At 51.9% G+C, this 13035-nt stretch overlaps 1 protein-coding gene across 4 annotated transcripts; it reads left to right on the plus strand.

The window, feature by feature from the left end:
• The first annotated feature begins 372 nt into the window (after positions 1-372).
• TAL1 (TAL bHLH transcription factor 1, erythroid differentiation factor) lies at positions 373-12570 on the plus strand. 4 transcript variants are annotated; one of them, XM_063407130.1, is made up of 5 exons: positions 375-647; positions 1975-2124; positions 2312-3729; positions 4515-4606; positions 8948-12570. In XM_063407130.1, exons 3-5 carry the CDS (start codon positions 3305-3307, stop codon positions 9364-9366), a joined length of 936 nt encoding a protein of 311 aa, XP_063263200.1. In that variant the 5' UTR covers positions 375-647; positions 1975-2124; positions 2312-3304; the 3' UTR covers positions 9367-12570. The 4 variants fall into 4 exon arrangements, with proteins under 4 accessions (XP_063263195.1, XP_063263200.1, XP_063263199.1 ...); XM_063407129.1 differs by having other exon boundaries at positions 376-647; positions 1514-2124; positions 3301-3729; XM_063407128.1 differs by having other exon boundaries at positions 376-647; positions 3301-3729.
• Positions 12571-13035: the final 465 nt, after the last annotated feature.

Consider the following 13035-nt stretch of genomic DNA (forward strand, 5'->3'; position numbering starts at 1 on the left):
GCTTTATTTACCTCCTCTTGTCCCAAAGCAGCCAACACCCCTTCCCCCTCTCTCAACATCTCCAACAATTTATTTTGGCTCATTAAATTTAATTACGAACAGAGTAGGTGTTCCATATTTAATAATAATAAAAAAAAAAAGAAAAAAACCACACCAAAACAGGGGCATAATAACCTCCAAGAGGACTAAAATAAAGAATCCCTATTCAGATGCGGGCAGCCACAGTGCAATTTTTTATTACCTTTTTTTTTTTTTTTTTTTTTTTTTTTTTTTTTTTTTTCCATGTCTTTTTAAGAGCATCTAAGCACACACACATAAAAAGCTAGAAGGCATGCATTCCGGAGTTATTCCTATGCATATCCCTGCAATAATTTTCCGCTTTCCTTCGATAAAATTGCCAAATAATAATGAATCATTTCATAAATAATGGGTTTAGAAGCTTATCAGGGCAGGCGGGCCACTGCTGGGGTTTTATCTCTCTCGGCCACATTGCAGTAGTGTTCCGCTCTCCATACTAAATAGGAAACTGGACGTGATGTGGAATTAGAGCCTACCCAGCTGAAGCCACCCAACACTTACTACAAATATAGCCGCGATGCGTAGGCCACAAAATGGCTCCACTCACTTTTCCCAATGAAAAGCAAATGGTGAGTAAGGAGGAATCGGCTCTGCAGAAGCCTGGGCGCTGGGGACGGCGGGCTGTGGTTTTGGGGGGCTCCGGAGGGCAGCGAGTGAGCTTTGGGGGGCTTCTGCCCCACATCAGAGACAGGGGAAAAAAACACAAAACCTTTTCCGCGGTTGGGTTTTAATCTTTTTCGTTCTTTGATGCGGGGTCGGTGAGGAGGAGAATACACTTTCCCCTTTGAAGTTGTGGGGTGCGGCACCCCCACCGCCCCGGGACCCCCGGGCAGCGGCAGGGACGGGCTGGGGGGCGCTGGGGGCGCAGCGCCCACCGGGCCCGGCTCCCCCAGCCTCTCCCCGGGGACAAACACCGGGACACGGCCCGGACAGAACCTGAGCGCTTCTCCCCGAGAGGGGGGTCCCCGATATCCCGCTCCCTCCAGCCCCTTCGTTTTGGGGCGATTGCCCTACAAAGGTCCGGCGGCAGAGGTGCGCTTTTGGGTTGGAAATTTCCTGCCGATCAGCTGCTGGAAAACAAAAGGATTTTGCGGAGAAGAAACCAGCGGGCGGGGATTTAATGCCCCCCCTCCATTTTTTCTAAACGAAACCACCCCAATTTAAGGCGAAATTCTGCTGATATCTTTGCGGTTTTGCCTATTTCGTTTTTAACGAATGCGGGAAGAGACGCCATCGGGATTATTTCTTTTTTTACCACGGGGAAAACCTAATTTTTCGTGATTTCGTTGGCGGGGTGAACCGGCCTCACCTTCCTGTGTCTGGGCGGCGGGGAGCGGGCTCCCTCCGCCGCCGGCCCGGTGCCGGCTGCCGCGGTTCCTCGGCCGGGAGCGCGGCCGCTAACCGGCCCCTTGAGGAATTTAATTTGCCCCTTTAGGAATTAAATTTTCCATCCCGACGTGGGAGAAACGCCGCCGCCGCCGCTTCGTGCGAGCCCATCGGGAGAAAAACAACCCCGTGTCCGGCCCCGTCTGTGATTTCCTTCCCGGGAAGACCGGGCTTGCAATGTGTCCAAAAAACCGCCCAATTCGCCCAAAATATAGGGCGCGCTTTTTTTCACGCCTTTTTTTCTCTGCTTATTTATTTTTTTTTTCCACGCCAGACCATGGCCGTCGCTCGTTGTGGCCCCGTGTGCGAGGCGGCGGCTCCCGGCGGCGGCGGGGGGGGACCCGGGGGTGGCCGCTGTCCCCTATCACAGGGGCCTCCCCGGGGTGCTGTCCCCTCCTTCCCTCTCCCCTGCACCTTTCTCCCTCCACTGATCTCTGGCGATCTGGACCCACGAGATCCACCCTCTCCTTTTTTTTTTTTTTTTTTCTCCCCCCCTTCTCTTCCTCCCAGGATTTAGCAGTTTTATCCCGATGCGGGTGTCCTTCCTCTCTGTAAAGTCGTAAGTACCTTGAGGTGGGAGGAGTAAATTCAGCCTGACACTGAGAGCGCTTTTGTTGAAACAGGAGAGACTTGCGGTGTCCCTACTTAAATATGACACATGTGAGTAATCTCTTCGTATACAATATCGGAATAGGCAATTAGATTTTTCTTTCTAAAGGGCTGGAGGGAAGGGGGCCGGAGGGAAGGCAGAGAACTTGTACTTTATGTAGGGTGGTTGTATTTTTTTTTATAATTTTATATTCCATCGAGATAGTGAAATATGGCATTTTTTTTTCTCGCGACTCAGCCTATCAGAAACGAAATAAAAAATTACCCGAGGCAAGGGAGCGAGAAGGATGGGTGGCAGCTCTCTGCTCCATGAAGCTCCTTATTTATACAGAAAAGAATAATCAATCAATAAAAAAATAATCCAAAAACGAATGAGGGCATATGTGGGAGATAAAGCATAGAAATAATCGCGATATCGCTGCCTGCCCTTGGCGGGAGGTGCCCTGTCGCGACAGCATTTGTTCTGTGGGAGAAGGGACAATGCTGTGTGCGGCCGCGGCCGGGCCCCTTCCTCCTTCCTGCGGTAGCGAATGCGCGGGGGATTGACTCCGTTAGGGGCTGGGTTAACCCCCTCTCCCCCAAAAAGCGATTTCAGGCATATTTCGATAGTTTATAAATAACAATACAAAATAATCATGGGAGGAGAAATTGCCGCCCGTGAGGCTAAGGCCGCTCCAGGCAGGCCGGGCCGCGCCCGGGCTGGCTCCGCAGGGCAGCAAACACCTCCGGGGACCCCAAAACCGGGAGAAATGCCCCCAGAACGGGGGGATGTGTGCTGAGCCTCCGCCGTAATTCGGCCGCGCGATTTACCCCGCAGCCTCGGCGGGGTGCGGGCGCTGCCCGAGCCCCGTGGCTGCCCGGCCGAGCCGCCGGTGCCGCTGTGGATCCCCGGGGGCGCCGGGGCCGGCCGGGGCTCCGGCCCGTCCCCGCCGTGCGGGACCGGGGCGCCGCCAGACGTCAGAGCGCCGCTCCGCCAGGCTCCGTGACGTCACGGCAGGGCCGGGGCGCCCCGTGACGTCACGGCACGGCTTGGCGGGGTGGACCCACAGAACCCCCCCTAGTCCCGCCAGCAAACTCTAAATTATTCGGGGTGATCAGGAACTCCCCCGTTTCTCACCGACGAGGTGTAAGCCCCGAAGCGCCCTCCCCGTCGGGGCGGTGCCCGCGGAGGGGTAAAGCCCCCCTGGCCCCCTGCGGGCCGCCCCTGAGCGCTGCCTCTCTCCGCAGGACGATGGACAGGCCGCCCGCCCCGCCGCCCCCCAGTGACCCCCGCGATGCCCGCCCCGCCCGGCGGCACGACTCGGAAGCGGAGACCACGAGCGAGCCGGAGAGCAGCCGCGGGGGCATGGAGGCGCCGGCGGACCCCCAGCTGCTGCTCAACGGGGCGGCCAAGGAGGCGGGCCGGCCCTCCCCCGGGCCCCCCGCCGCCCCCGTGCCCGTCATCGAGCTGGTGCGCCGCGGGGGCTCCCTGGACATAAAAAGCCGAGAGGCGGCGGGGGAGGCGATGCAGAGAGCGCCGGGAGCCGAGCCGTGCCGCGCCGCCGAGGCCGCCTGCGAGGCCCGCATGGTGCAGCTGAGCCCCCCCGCGCTCCCGCTGCAGCCCCCTGGCAGGGCCATGCTCTACAACCTGGGCCAGCCGCTGGCCACCATCAACAGGTTCGTGTCTCCCTGCCCCGTCCCATCCCGGAGCAGCTCCCCAGGGGTGTCCCGAGCGGCGGTGGGAGGCGCGGGGTGAGGTGCGGGGGCAGCAGCAGCAGCAGCAGCATCCCTTCCTCTGCGCGGGGCTCGTCGCTTAAATCCTGACGGGTTTGCACGCAACTTTGCAAAGAGAGGAAGAGAAAAGCGGGAGGGGGGGAAGTAAAAAAAAAAAAAAACACAACTCCCTAAAAATTCGTTCCTCGAAGGAAAAATATTTGCAGTGGTAAAGTCCTGGGCAGAGAGAAGGGGTCCGTCAATAAACGGACGAGAACCGGTTTAGCTCTTCCGAGCTCCCCGGGCTCTCTCTGTTTTCCGACGGGTCCCGCAAATCCGGGAAAGGGACAGCAGAGGCTGTGACAGGGCTGAGCCAGTCGGGGCTGTGCGGGGCCGGACCCCGCCTCGCCTCCAGGGAAAGCTGTGGAGCGGACCCGGCCCGGGGGCAGTGCGTGCCCGCCTGAGCCGGAGCACAGAGTCCCAGGGATGGGGGATTTTGCCCTAAGCCGTAAGCCTGGACGCCGCTCACACCCCCCTGCCCACGCAGGGCTGGCGTGTCTTGCTGCGTGTCCCCGGCTGGCCGCTTGTGGTGTCACCGCACGACCCCGGGCTGGGCTTCGTGAGCCGTGAGCTCGCCCCGAGGTCACGGAGCGGCTCCGCTTCCCGCCCGCCCCGGACGCAGCCCCCCTCACGGGCCGGGCCGGGGGGATGTCGGTGTGTCCTCACGGCCTGTCTGCCTTCCTTTGCAGCGGGTTTTTCGGAGAGCCAGACTCCTTCTCCATGTACGGCAGCAACCGGGTGAAGCGGAGACCCTCTCCGTACGAGATGGAGATCACGGACGGTGAGCGAATTTCGCCCCTGTGCCGCCTCTGGGGGGTGTCTCCATTTGCCGAGGGGGGCAGGTTCCGGCACGATGCCACACTCCGGGACTAAACCCCCAAATAATAAAAAGACTAAAGCCCCAAACAGTAAAAGGCGAGTAGGTTGCCCGGGGAGTCGGGGTGAGCGGAGCCCTCAGCAGCCCTCAGTAGCGTGCTCGGTGAGTTTGCCCTCACCCAGCACCCAACGATGCCGTTCAGCCTGCGGCTAATTACATCCCTATTCTGCAAATTGCTTAGAGATTAAATCCCAGAGAAGACAATAAACGCAAGTCTCTGCTGAAGTGCAGATCGGGGGCATTGCAGTGAGATGTTGAGTCTGTAAGCCCTTCCAGCCAGGAGGCGTTCGCACTGCAGGGCACAGCCCTGGGCAGAAAGGATAACCTGCCTTTTAACCCGCCCGGCGGCAGAGCTAACCCTGTGCTGAGGTCTGCGCTGGGATCGTGGCCGGGCCCTTAATTCAGTGTACATCCACACGCTGTTCCCGTCTGCCGTGGAGAAATATCCCGTGGCAGAGCCGGGAGGAGATGTGGAATATTGTGCCGTTCGAGCAGAGATCCCGGGTGCGGGCATCCCTGTTGGAGCCGCAGGATGATTTCGGAGAATGGACGGCAGGGAGAGGGAAGGGCAGGATCCTCTGCCTGCTCCTGGCAGCAGGCTCGGGGTGTGGGATGCTGCTTGCGAGGGGATATTTGCCCACGGGATGCTGCCCATGCAAAGGGACACTTGCAAGAACAATTTGCACATGGAAGGCTGGCCTGTTTATCTCTGGAGTTAACAGCCCGTACACATGAGATTCACTGAAACGTGTTTTCTCTTTAACAGTTGTGAACACTGTATTTCAATTGCTGGACAATTATTTTTCCTTCTTTCCAGCTAGCTGTCCCTTTCCTTCTACCCAACTAATCTAAATCATAACCTGCATCGGTCTAAAATAATGCATCCCCAAATGGCAGGCTCAGGGTTTTATCTGCATTAATCAGTCCTTCTCTCCCCACTCTCTGCCCTCCTGGTCCTTTCAGACTGCAGCCCCGTGGGACAGGGGATGTCAGAGTCCTGGCACAAGAAGGGCTTTTTGTCTGGGTTTTGATTCCGAGGCTTAGCAGTGGCGGGGAAAAGTCCATCAAATCTCGGTGTCTGACTGAAGCTTTGGACTTGCTATTAAATTAGGTATTAAGGAATACAGAAACACTTGGTTGTAACCAAGTTTTTGAACATGTGGGTTGATGCAGGTGTACAGGTTGGGCCCAATCCTGCAGGTTCTGGTTCATGTGAATTTCCACGATCTGACTACAAATTTTATTTTTTTGGGAAAAAAGAGTATTAGATTATGTTGTCTAAACAGGAACAATTTGTAGGGATGTACATCCCATGCTGAGACATCCATGTGGTCTGAGGGACTTTGCTTATTGCTCTGTTGGGCACCTGGTGAGTGACACCCACAGCACACAGGAGCATCACTCCTGAGGGTCCTCAGCCCTTGGGGGCTGCAGAAGGGCAGGAAAGTCTTGCCAGACACTTTGCATTTGTGTTTTTTTCTGCAAGAGAATAATGGTGGGGGTTTTGCAAGTAGTTCTTTATCTATTTTTATGGAAATTTTGTTCCATTTAATATCTTCTTTAAAAATAGCCAGAAGTCAAGATAAAAATGCAAAAAAAAAAAAAAAAGTATCTCTAAAAAAGTATATCCTGGAACTTTGGAAGATCGTATTTTTATTACTTTTCCTCATATTTCTAATTACAAATTTAAAAAGCATCAGTCAATCCATTAGAACAAAATCCAGGCAAAAATTCTCATCCAATTGCCTGAATTAATTATGAGGCAAGTTTTCTTACAAGAAATAGATTTTCTATTATAACACAGCTATGGGGCATTTTAATTTCCTCCATTGCTTGACAAGTTTTGGCCAAAGCCTGATCTCTTTCTAAAAGATATGTTTAATTCGGTTGGTGCAGCAATCAAGAATTTGAGTGGTGTCAGAATTTGTTTTATGTACTGAAGCTTGATTTGGGTGCCCCTGGATGAAAAGGAACAGGTCTTTCTTCTTTTTTTTTTCCTGATTTCTGACTCAATTTATGAATAGGTGTCTTTTAGTAATCACCTTTCAGTGAACAGAGACCCATGTTTGAAGACTCAGAGTCTCTTGAGGATTTTTTTTTATGAACAGTATCCAAGATGGGGTTATTTCTCACACCCTTATGGAAGTAAATAGCTTTTAAGCTCCATCTCTTTCTGGATTCAAGACCAGCTGCTTTATTTTGTCTGGAAAGGGCAGTAAAGTTTTAAAAATGTCATATTATTTTAGTAGGATGTAGCACAGTCCTCATTGCTTAATTAGCAGTGCTGCTGAGGTCCCTTTGGTCCCTGTCACCTTCCCCACAATCCTGTGGCATATCAGGCTGTGCACATCAGGGACAAGAAACCTTCCCTTTGCATGAGCTCTTACACATTTATTCATATAAAGGGCATTGTGCTTTCTGGGGGTGAATATTGCCTTTTTTAAAGCATCACATTGGAATCTTAGAGGTCAGAGAGGTGTTTGTCATTTCTACACCCCCAGCTTCTCCCAGGGGCTGTTTGTGAATTTAGGGGACTCCCAGCTCTGAGCACACTGTAAGGAGGAGTGAGTTGTGTGACTGCTCACACACTGGAGAAGCTGGCAGCTTTAATCTGGCTGCTTGGGAGTGTGCCCCCATGCAAACTCTGCAGTGCAGGGCGTTCTGTGTGGTGCTGGACTGAAGGGACTCAGCCTCCCCTGATGGTGTCTGATCAGCTGGAACAAGGGATTGCACTTCTCCTGTTGTGCAAGGTGGGATTTGCTGAGGTACAGCCTGACTAGGATATTTACAGAAAGTCACACCTGTTTGGCTCCTGTGCCGCAGTCAAGGCAGCCAAGAGTTTTGCTGGAAAAGGATAAAGGTGTTTAAATGTGCCCTGGAGTGCTGGTTCCACTGGGTGATGTTGGAACTGTGGCTTAAACTGCTCACCAAGGCCAGGGACTGGTTCCCACCAGGAGGAAGTGAGGCAGGTGTCTCAGAGTGGGGAATACAGGGGAGAGATGGGGGGAATGGGAATTCCACAGACCTCTGGGGTAAATCTCACCAATGTGTTACCTGCAAGCATTTGCTTCCCACTCTGTGATGATTTTCATTGGATGTGATGCTTCCTATCCCATGGGAGTTTCTGCCCTGGTCACTCTTCATGATTTTCATGAGATTGATGTGACCTTCCATTGTTGATGTCTCCTGGAGTAGATGATGGGAAGGATGTAATAATAAAAGCGTCTTATGGTAGTGTTCCCTCCTGTGAGCTGGTTTCCATGGACCCAAGGAGCTGCAGTCCTGATTTACAGCACTGCTGCTCCTGCAGAACAGCACTTTGCAGTAGATGTGCTTTGGGGTCTCTTCTAGCACAGAGACAAAGCTTTTCCCATGTACACCAGGAGTTACCCTGATGTGCTGAAAGGAGAATTGTTATGTTTTGTACCTTCATCCTGAGTAGCATCCCCTCTCAGAAACATGGCTGTAAAATTTCAAGGTGTAATTGGAGGTTACACATAATTAGGTCAAATGGACACCTCTGGCAATTTGGAATCCCTTCTCCAATTAGTGTCAGACAGTTTTTGCCCTGTGGCAGTGATGAGAAGAGAGAGCAGGCAGCCCTCAGGTCAGCTGTGGACCTGTTCCACCCTCACCTGTGACCACCCTTCCAGCAGGACACTGTGGGTCACATCCTGCCTGTCCTCATTGCTGTGGGACAAATCCCACCACCCTGCTTCACTCAGAGGGCTGGTGGCAATCCTGTGGTCTCTCTCAGCAGGGAAGGCCTCTGAATCCCAGAGCTGTCAAAGCCTCTGCTCAACCTAATTTCCTCCCTTCCCAATGGTGTGTCCTTTAGACAATTTTTGGGATAGAAAATAAAACCAGCTAGTGAGATAAAATTTTAATAGGAGCATTGTTACCAAGTAACCCTTGTTGATGAGCTGAGATAGCCTAAAATTATAGCAACCTTCTGGACATATATCATGGCCTAAGCCTTCCTCCTTGGTGAGGTAAATTTAGATATTTGAGGAAATATCCAAAGAGGTGCAACTCCATTTTTCCCTTCCACTGGACTGAACAGAAGTTACGTCTTTCTCAGCTCACAGGGTCAGCTTGCACTTAGCTGGAAACTCTTGTTTCACTGCCTGGCTGATTAAACCTCGCTAAAATTAGTCAGTTAATTTGCAAAGCAGTGATCTACTCAGCGAAGTAACACCTGGTCTGTTAAGCCCAGCCCCTAACTCTGCGCGGTTGGAATTGCAGGTCCTCACACGAAGGTGGTTCGCCGCATCTTCACCAACAGCCGGGAGCGGTGGAGGCAGCAGAACGTCAACGGGGCCTTCGCGGAGCTGCGCAAGCTCATCCCCACCCACCCGCCCGACAAAAAACTCAGCAAGAACGAGATCCTGCGCCTGGCTATGAAGTACATCAACTTCCTGGCCAAGCTGCTCAACGACCAGGAGGAGGAAGGCAACCAAAGGGGCAAAGTGAACAAAGACTCGGGGATAGTCCAGGAGGACCTCCTGCAGGACATGCTGTCCCCCAACTCCAGCTGCGGGAGCTCCCTGGACGGAGCAGCGAGCCCGGACAGCTTCACGGAGGAGCACGAGGCGCTGGACTCGAAGCACGCGCGGAGCCTGCACCACGCCATCCTCCCCGTCGAGGGCAGCGCGCAGCGGTGATGAGCCTCACGCTGCTCCCCAGGCGCCACGGGAAGGGCCAGGCCTGGCTCTGCGGCGGCTGGAACTTGTGCTGGTGGCTTTGGGACTCTGCCTTTCCCCGGGAGCTCGGGCTGCCCGCTTTCCCCAGCCCTGGGAGCAGCGGCCGGCTGAGGACAAGGCCGACCCAGATGGACGTTCGGGGTTTAGGTACGCGACCGTACAAAGAAGAAAAGAGCTGCAGTCGTCTTCGTTGTACAGAACTGCTCGGGATGGGACTCTGAGGAGGGCAAGGAGAAGTGGCTGGTGCCTCTCCAGCGTCTAGAGGGTTTTCAGACCGCTTGGTGACTGTCTCTTTTCAAACAGTCATCTGGGTGAGGCGTGGAACTCCTCTTTCACTGCCCACGGCGCTTTCCAGCTCCACGTGGTGCTGGAAACTGCTCATCACACCAGTGCTGCAGCACTGCTCCAGCCTGTGGCACATCCAGCTGGTCTGAGCACGAGCTTGGCCACATATTCCTGTTGTCCGAGAGCTTTTGACTGTATCTTTTTAAAGAGGCAAAAAAATACCCTCAGCAAAAGGACTATTAAAAGGATTTAGACTATTTCTTTTTCTTTCCTTTTCTCTTTTTCTTTTCTTTTTTTTTTTTTTTTTTTTACTTTCCCTTTCTTCCTTTCTCTTCTACCTAATTTTGGATTGTTTGGGCTTGTTGTATTTATGATGTGGGATTACTTCTGTTTAACACTGTCATGCAGTATCCACTGAATGAAAAGGTACATAGGTATTTTCTGCCACCCTCCCAGTCCGTGATCCTTCTGCTGGTAACACTCAGCAGGAGAATTTTAAGCCTGCTGTGGTCTCCTAGAGTTTTTCCAGTGATTTCTGTGGGGCCAGAGCTTCTCTCAAGAAAGATGAATTTCAGAGTGGGTAAGGGAAGAAAATATTTGCTAGTGAAGTATCTCTTTGGACTGGGGAGTTTTTAAATTCAAAAAAGCAAAAAAAAAGGGCAAAGGGAGTCAATGATGTATCAACAGTGTGCGTGTACATAGGGTTATAAAAAGGTTTTTTGATGGTATGCTTTGAATTTTTTGGCTTTATTGTGTGAAAATGGTAATTCAGTTCTGCCAATGCCCACAGTGTGGACAATAGTGCTGGATTTATTCTGGTGTTAGGAAGGTCCTCACCTATCAAGGCTGGTGGGAGTCCACAGCCTCTCTGAATCTTGTGGGGAAGCAGCAAAAACAGTGGTGGGATTAACCTCCATTCCTGAGTGCTCAGATTGCTGCAAAACTGAGCTCTGTGTCTGAGCTGCTCCTCTGATCCTGCTGCCCCCCAGGAGGATGTTTGGGAGACAGGAGGACAGGAGGACAGGGGGACAGGGGGACAGGAGGACAGGGGAGCAGGAGGCTGCTGCTGTGGTGGTGGGAGCTGAGAACCACACCGTGCCATCACTGCTGCATCAGGCCCATCTCTCACCAGCCCATCTCCTGAGGCCTGATGCAGCAATTGCCTCAAACCCATCCTCTCCCTCTGCAGAGATGTCCAGGCACAGGAATCTCTACCATGATACAGTAGGAAAAAAAAACCCAAACCAAACCCACACACAAACATCCTTTGGAAGGGAATAAACCTTTCTGAGTGGGGACACCTTCCACCACACTCGTGCCTTCCCAAGGATGCTGAGGTACAGGGGAACACAGAGGATTTGAGTGGGTGTCTGCAGGTCTGTCCAGGCTTTATTCAGAGCCCTGTCCTTTCCGTCCCTGCTTGGTTTTGATGCCTCTTTGTAAATAATAGGTAAGAGTCTGGCAAGTGGCTTGGTGTGTTAGGCGGAATTACTTGCCTGGGAAGGGATCCTGGCCCATACAAGGATTTCTAGCATAGTCCCCAAAATTTTTGGAAAGCACCAATGTCCCCCATCTTAAATTGGGGGAAAGGAGGGAAGTTCTTGGTTCTGGATGGCCTGTGCACAGGGGTTTTTACTAGAGGGGTTTTTACCTGCAGGGCTGGGCCAGGGAAGGTGCTGGTGGGTGAGGAAGCAATGCTGAGGAAGAGGTTTGGACTGGTACTGGTGCCAGGGGCAGGAGAGGCAAGCAGGGGGGGCTGCCAGGGGGCCCTCGGGGGGACAGGGGTGTGCTGTCACACAGGTAAAGCCATTCCTGGTTCCCAAATAACCCTGGGCGGGATATGTGGGGGTTTTACACCCTCATTACTAAACCGTCGCAAGAAAAAAAAATAATTCACTGATGCTCAGAAATCCCTCATTCCACACAAATCCATCACTCCTTGTTTGTATCTTCTCGGTAGCTGAACAGTCGGGAAAATGGTACAACCTTGTCAGCACCCCCAAAAGCCCCCAGGCACAGGCGCTCCTGCAGGGAGTGCTCGAGGCCCTCGGGGTATGTACAGTTGTACTTTAATTGTGATTTGAATGGTACATTTCCTCTGCCCACCTCTCCCCCTGCCTGCTTCACCTCTCTCTGTGTGGACCATCACCCCCGTTCCTGTTGGAAACAGCGCTCTGGGGCAGTGTTGTGCCGTGTGAGTGAATTCCCGCCTTACCAATTTTGGTTTTTTCAGCCCCATCCCTTTCTCTGCCACCCTCCCCTTGGATTTCTGCATTTTTTCTGCAGAAATGAAGTAACCAGACCTGGTACCCTGAGTCTCAACTCACTGTGGATGTGCTATTTAGAAAAACACATTTGTTGTAATGTGTGTGTATATATAAATATATATATATAATGAATATATCAAGAATATTTCTAAATAAAGTTTTACAAAGCAGCCTCCACTCGCTGTCTGCCTCTGTCCCACCTCACCACTTGAACCCATCATTAATTTGGCGTTCCACCCCTGAGCGTTGTGGGGTGAGGATGCCAGGGTGGCCCATTCCCAGCCGGCCAAAGACATAAACGGGCAGAAAAAAAAAAAAAAGTTGTAAAACGGTCTGCTAATTTTTTTTTTCCTTGCTTGACTCACACGTCCAGCCGGGGCGGGAGGAAGAGCGCGGGGCCGGCAGGAAGGAAGGCGGGCGATGAAGCAATGCCCCGCCGCAGGCGAGCGTTACCAGCCACCCCCAGCCTGGCACCCGCAGGTCCCCCAAAGGCTCCAGTGGCCTTTTCCCTTCTTTTGGCCAAGCTGACTGTGCAAGGAAGGGGCTGCTGGGGGCCGTGCTACTTCCCTTTGCACCACGGCAGGCATTCGGCCATGGTTTAACAGGCAGTGATGGTAATTCCTCTTTCTTTAAAAAAAAAAAAAAAAAAAAAATTATCCAGCCAAGTGCATAAGTGCTTTTAAAAATCTACAGCGCTAATTAGGGAGTGTTTACAGGCTAAGTGGTCTATTGAACATGTGTGTGTTTTAAAAAAAATAAATTATACATATTATATATCTTATATATATAATACATATATACATTATACATATATACATTATACATATATCTTATACATATATATATCTTATACATATACATATCTTATACATAGCTATATCTTATACATAGCTATATCTTATACATAGCTGTATTTTATATCTATATAAAATAGAGATTTATAGAGCACCATGCTGCTAATGGTGGCTGACACCGTACCAAGCACGGAGCAGATGAGCAGGAATGGAAGCACAAGTATTTTCTTGTCTTCAGTTTCTATGAATTACAGAGTCGTTGCCTGTTTGAACAAACCCTTTAA

The sequence above is a fragment of the Prinia subflava genome, chromosome 10 (assembly GCF_021018805.1).
Source record: "Prinia subflava isolate CZ2003 ecotype Zambia chromosome 10, Cam_Psub_1.2, whole genome shotgun sequence".
NCBI classification, from domain to species: Eukaryota; Metazoa; Chordata; class Aves; order Passeriformes; family Cisticolidae; genus Prinia; species Prinia subflava.

What these genes read in the sequence shown, in the direction of transcription:
- TAL1 (XM_063407125.1), top strand. An exon ending in CCGCTGGCCACCATCAACAG is followed by an intron (nt 3,730 to 4,514) that starts GTTCGTGTCTCC and finishes CTTCCTTTGCAG; the next exon opens with CGGGTTTTTCGGAGAGCCAG. An exon ending in CGAGATGGAGATCACGGACG is followed by an intron (nt 4,607 to 8,947) that starts GTGAGCGAATTT and finishes TTGGAATTGCAG; the next exon opens with GTCCTCACACGAAGGTGGTT.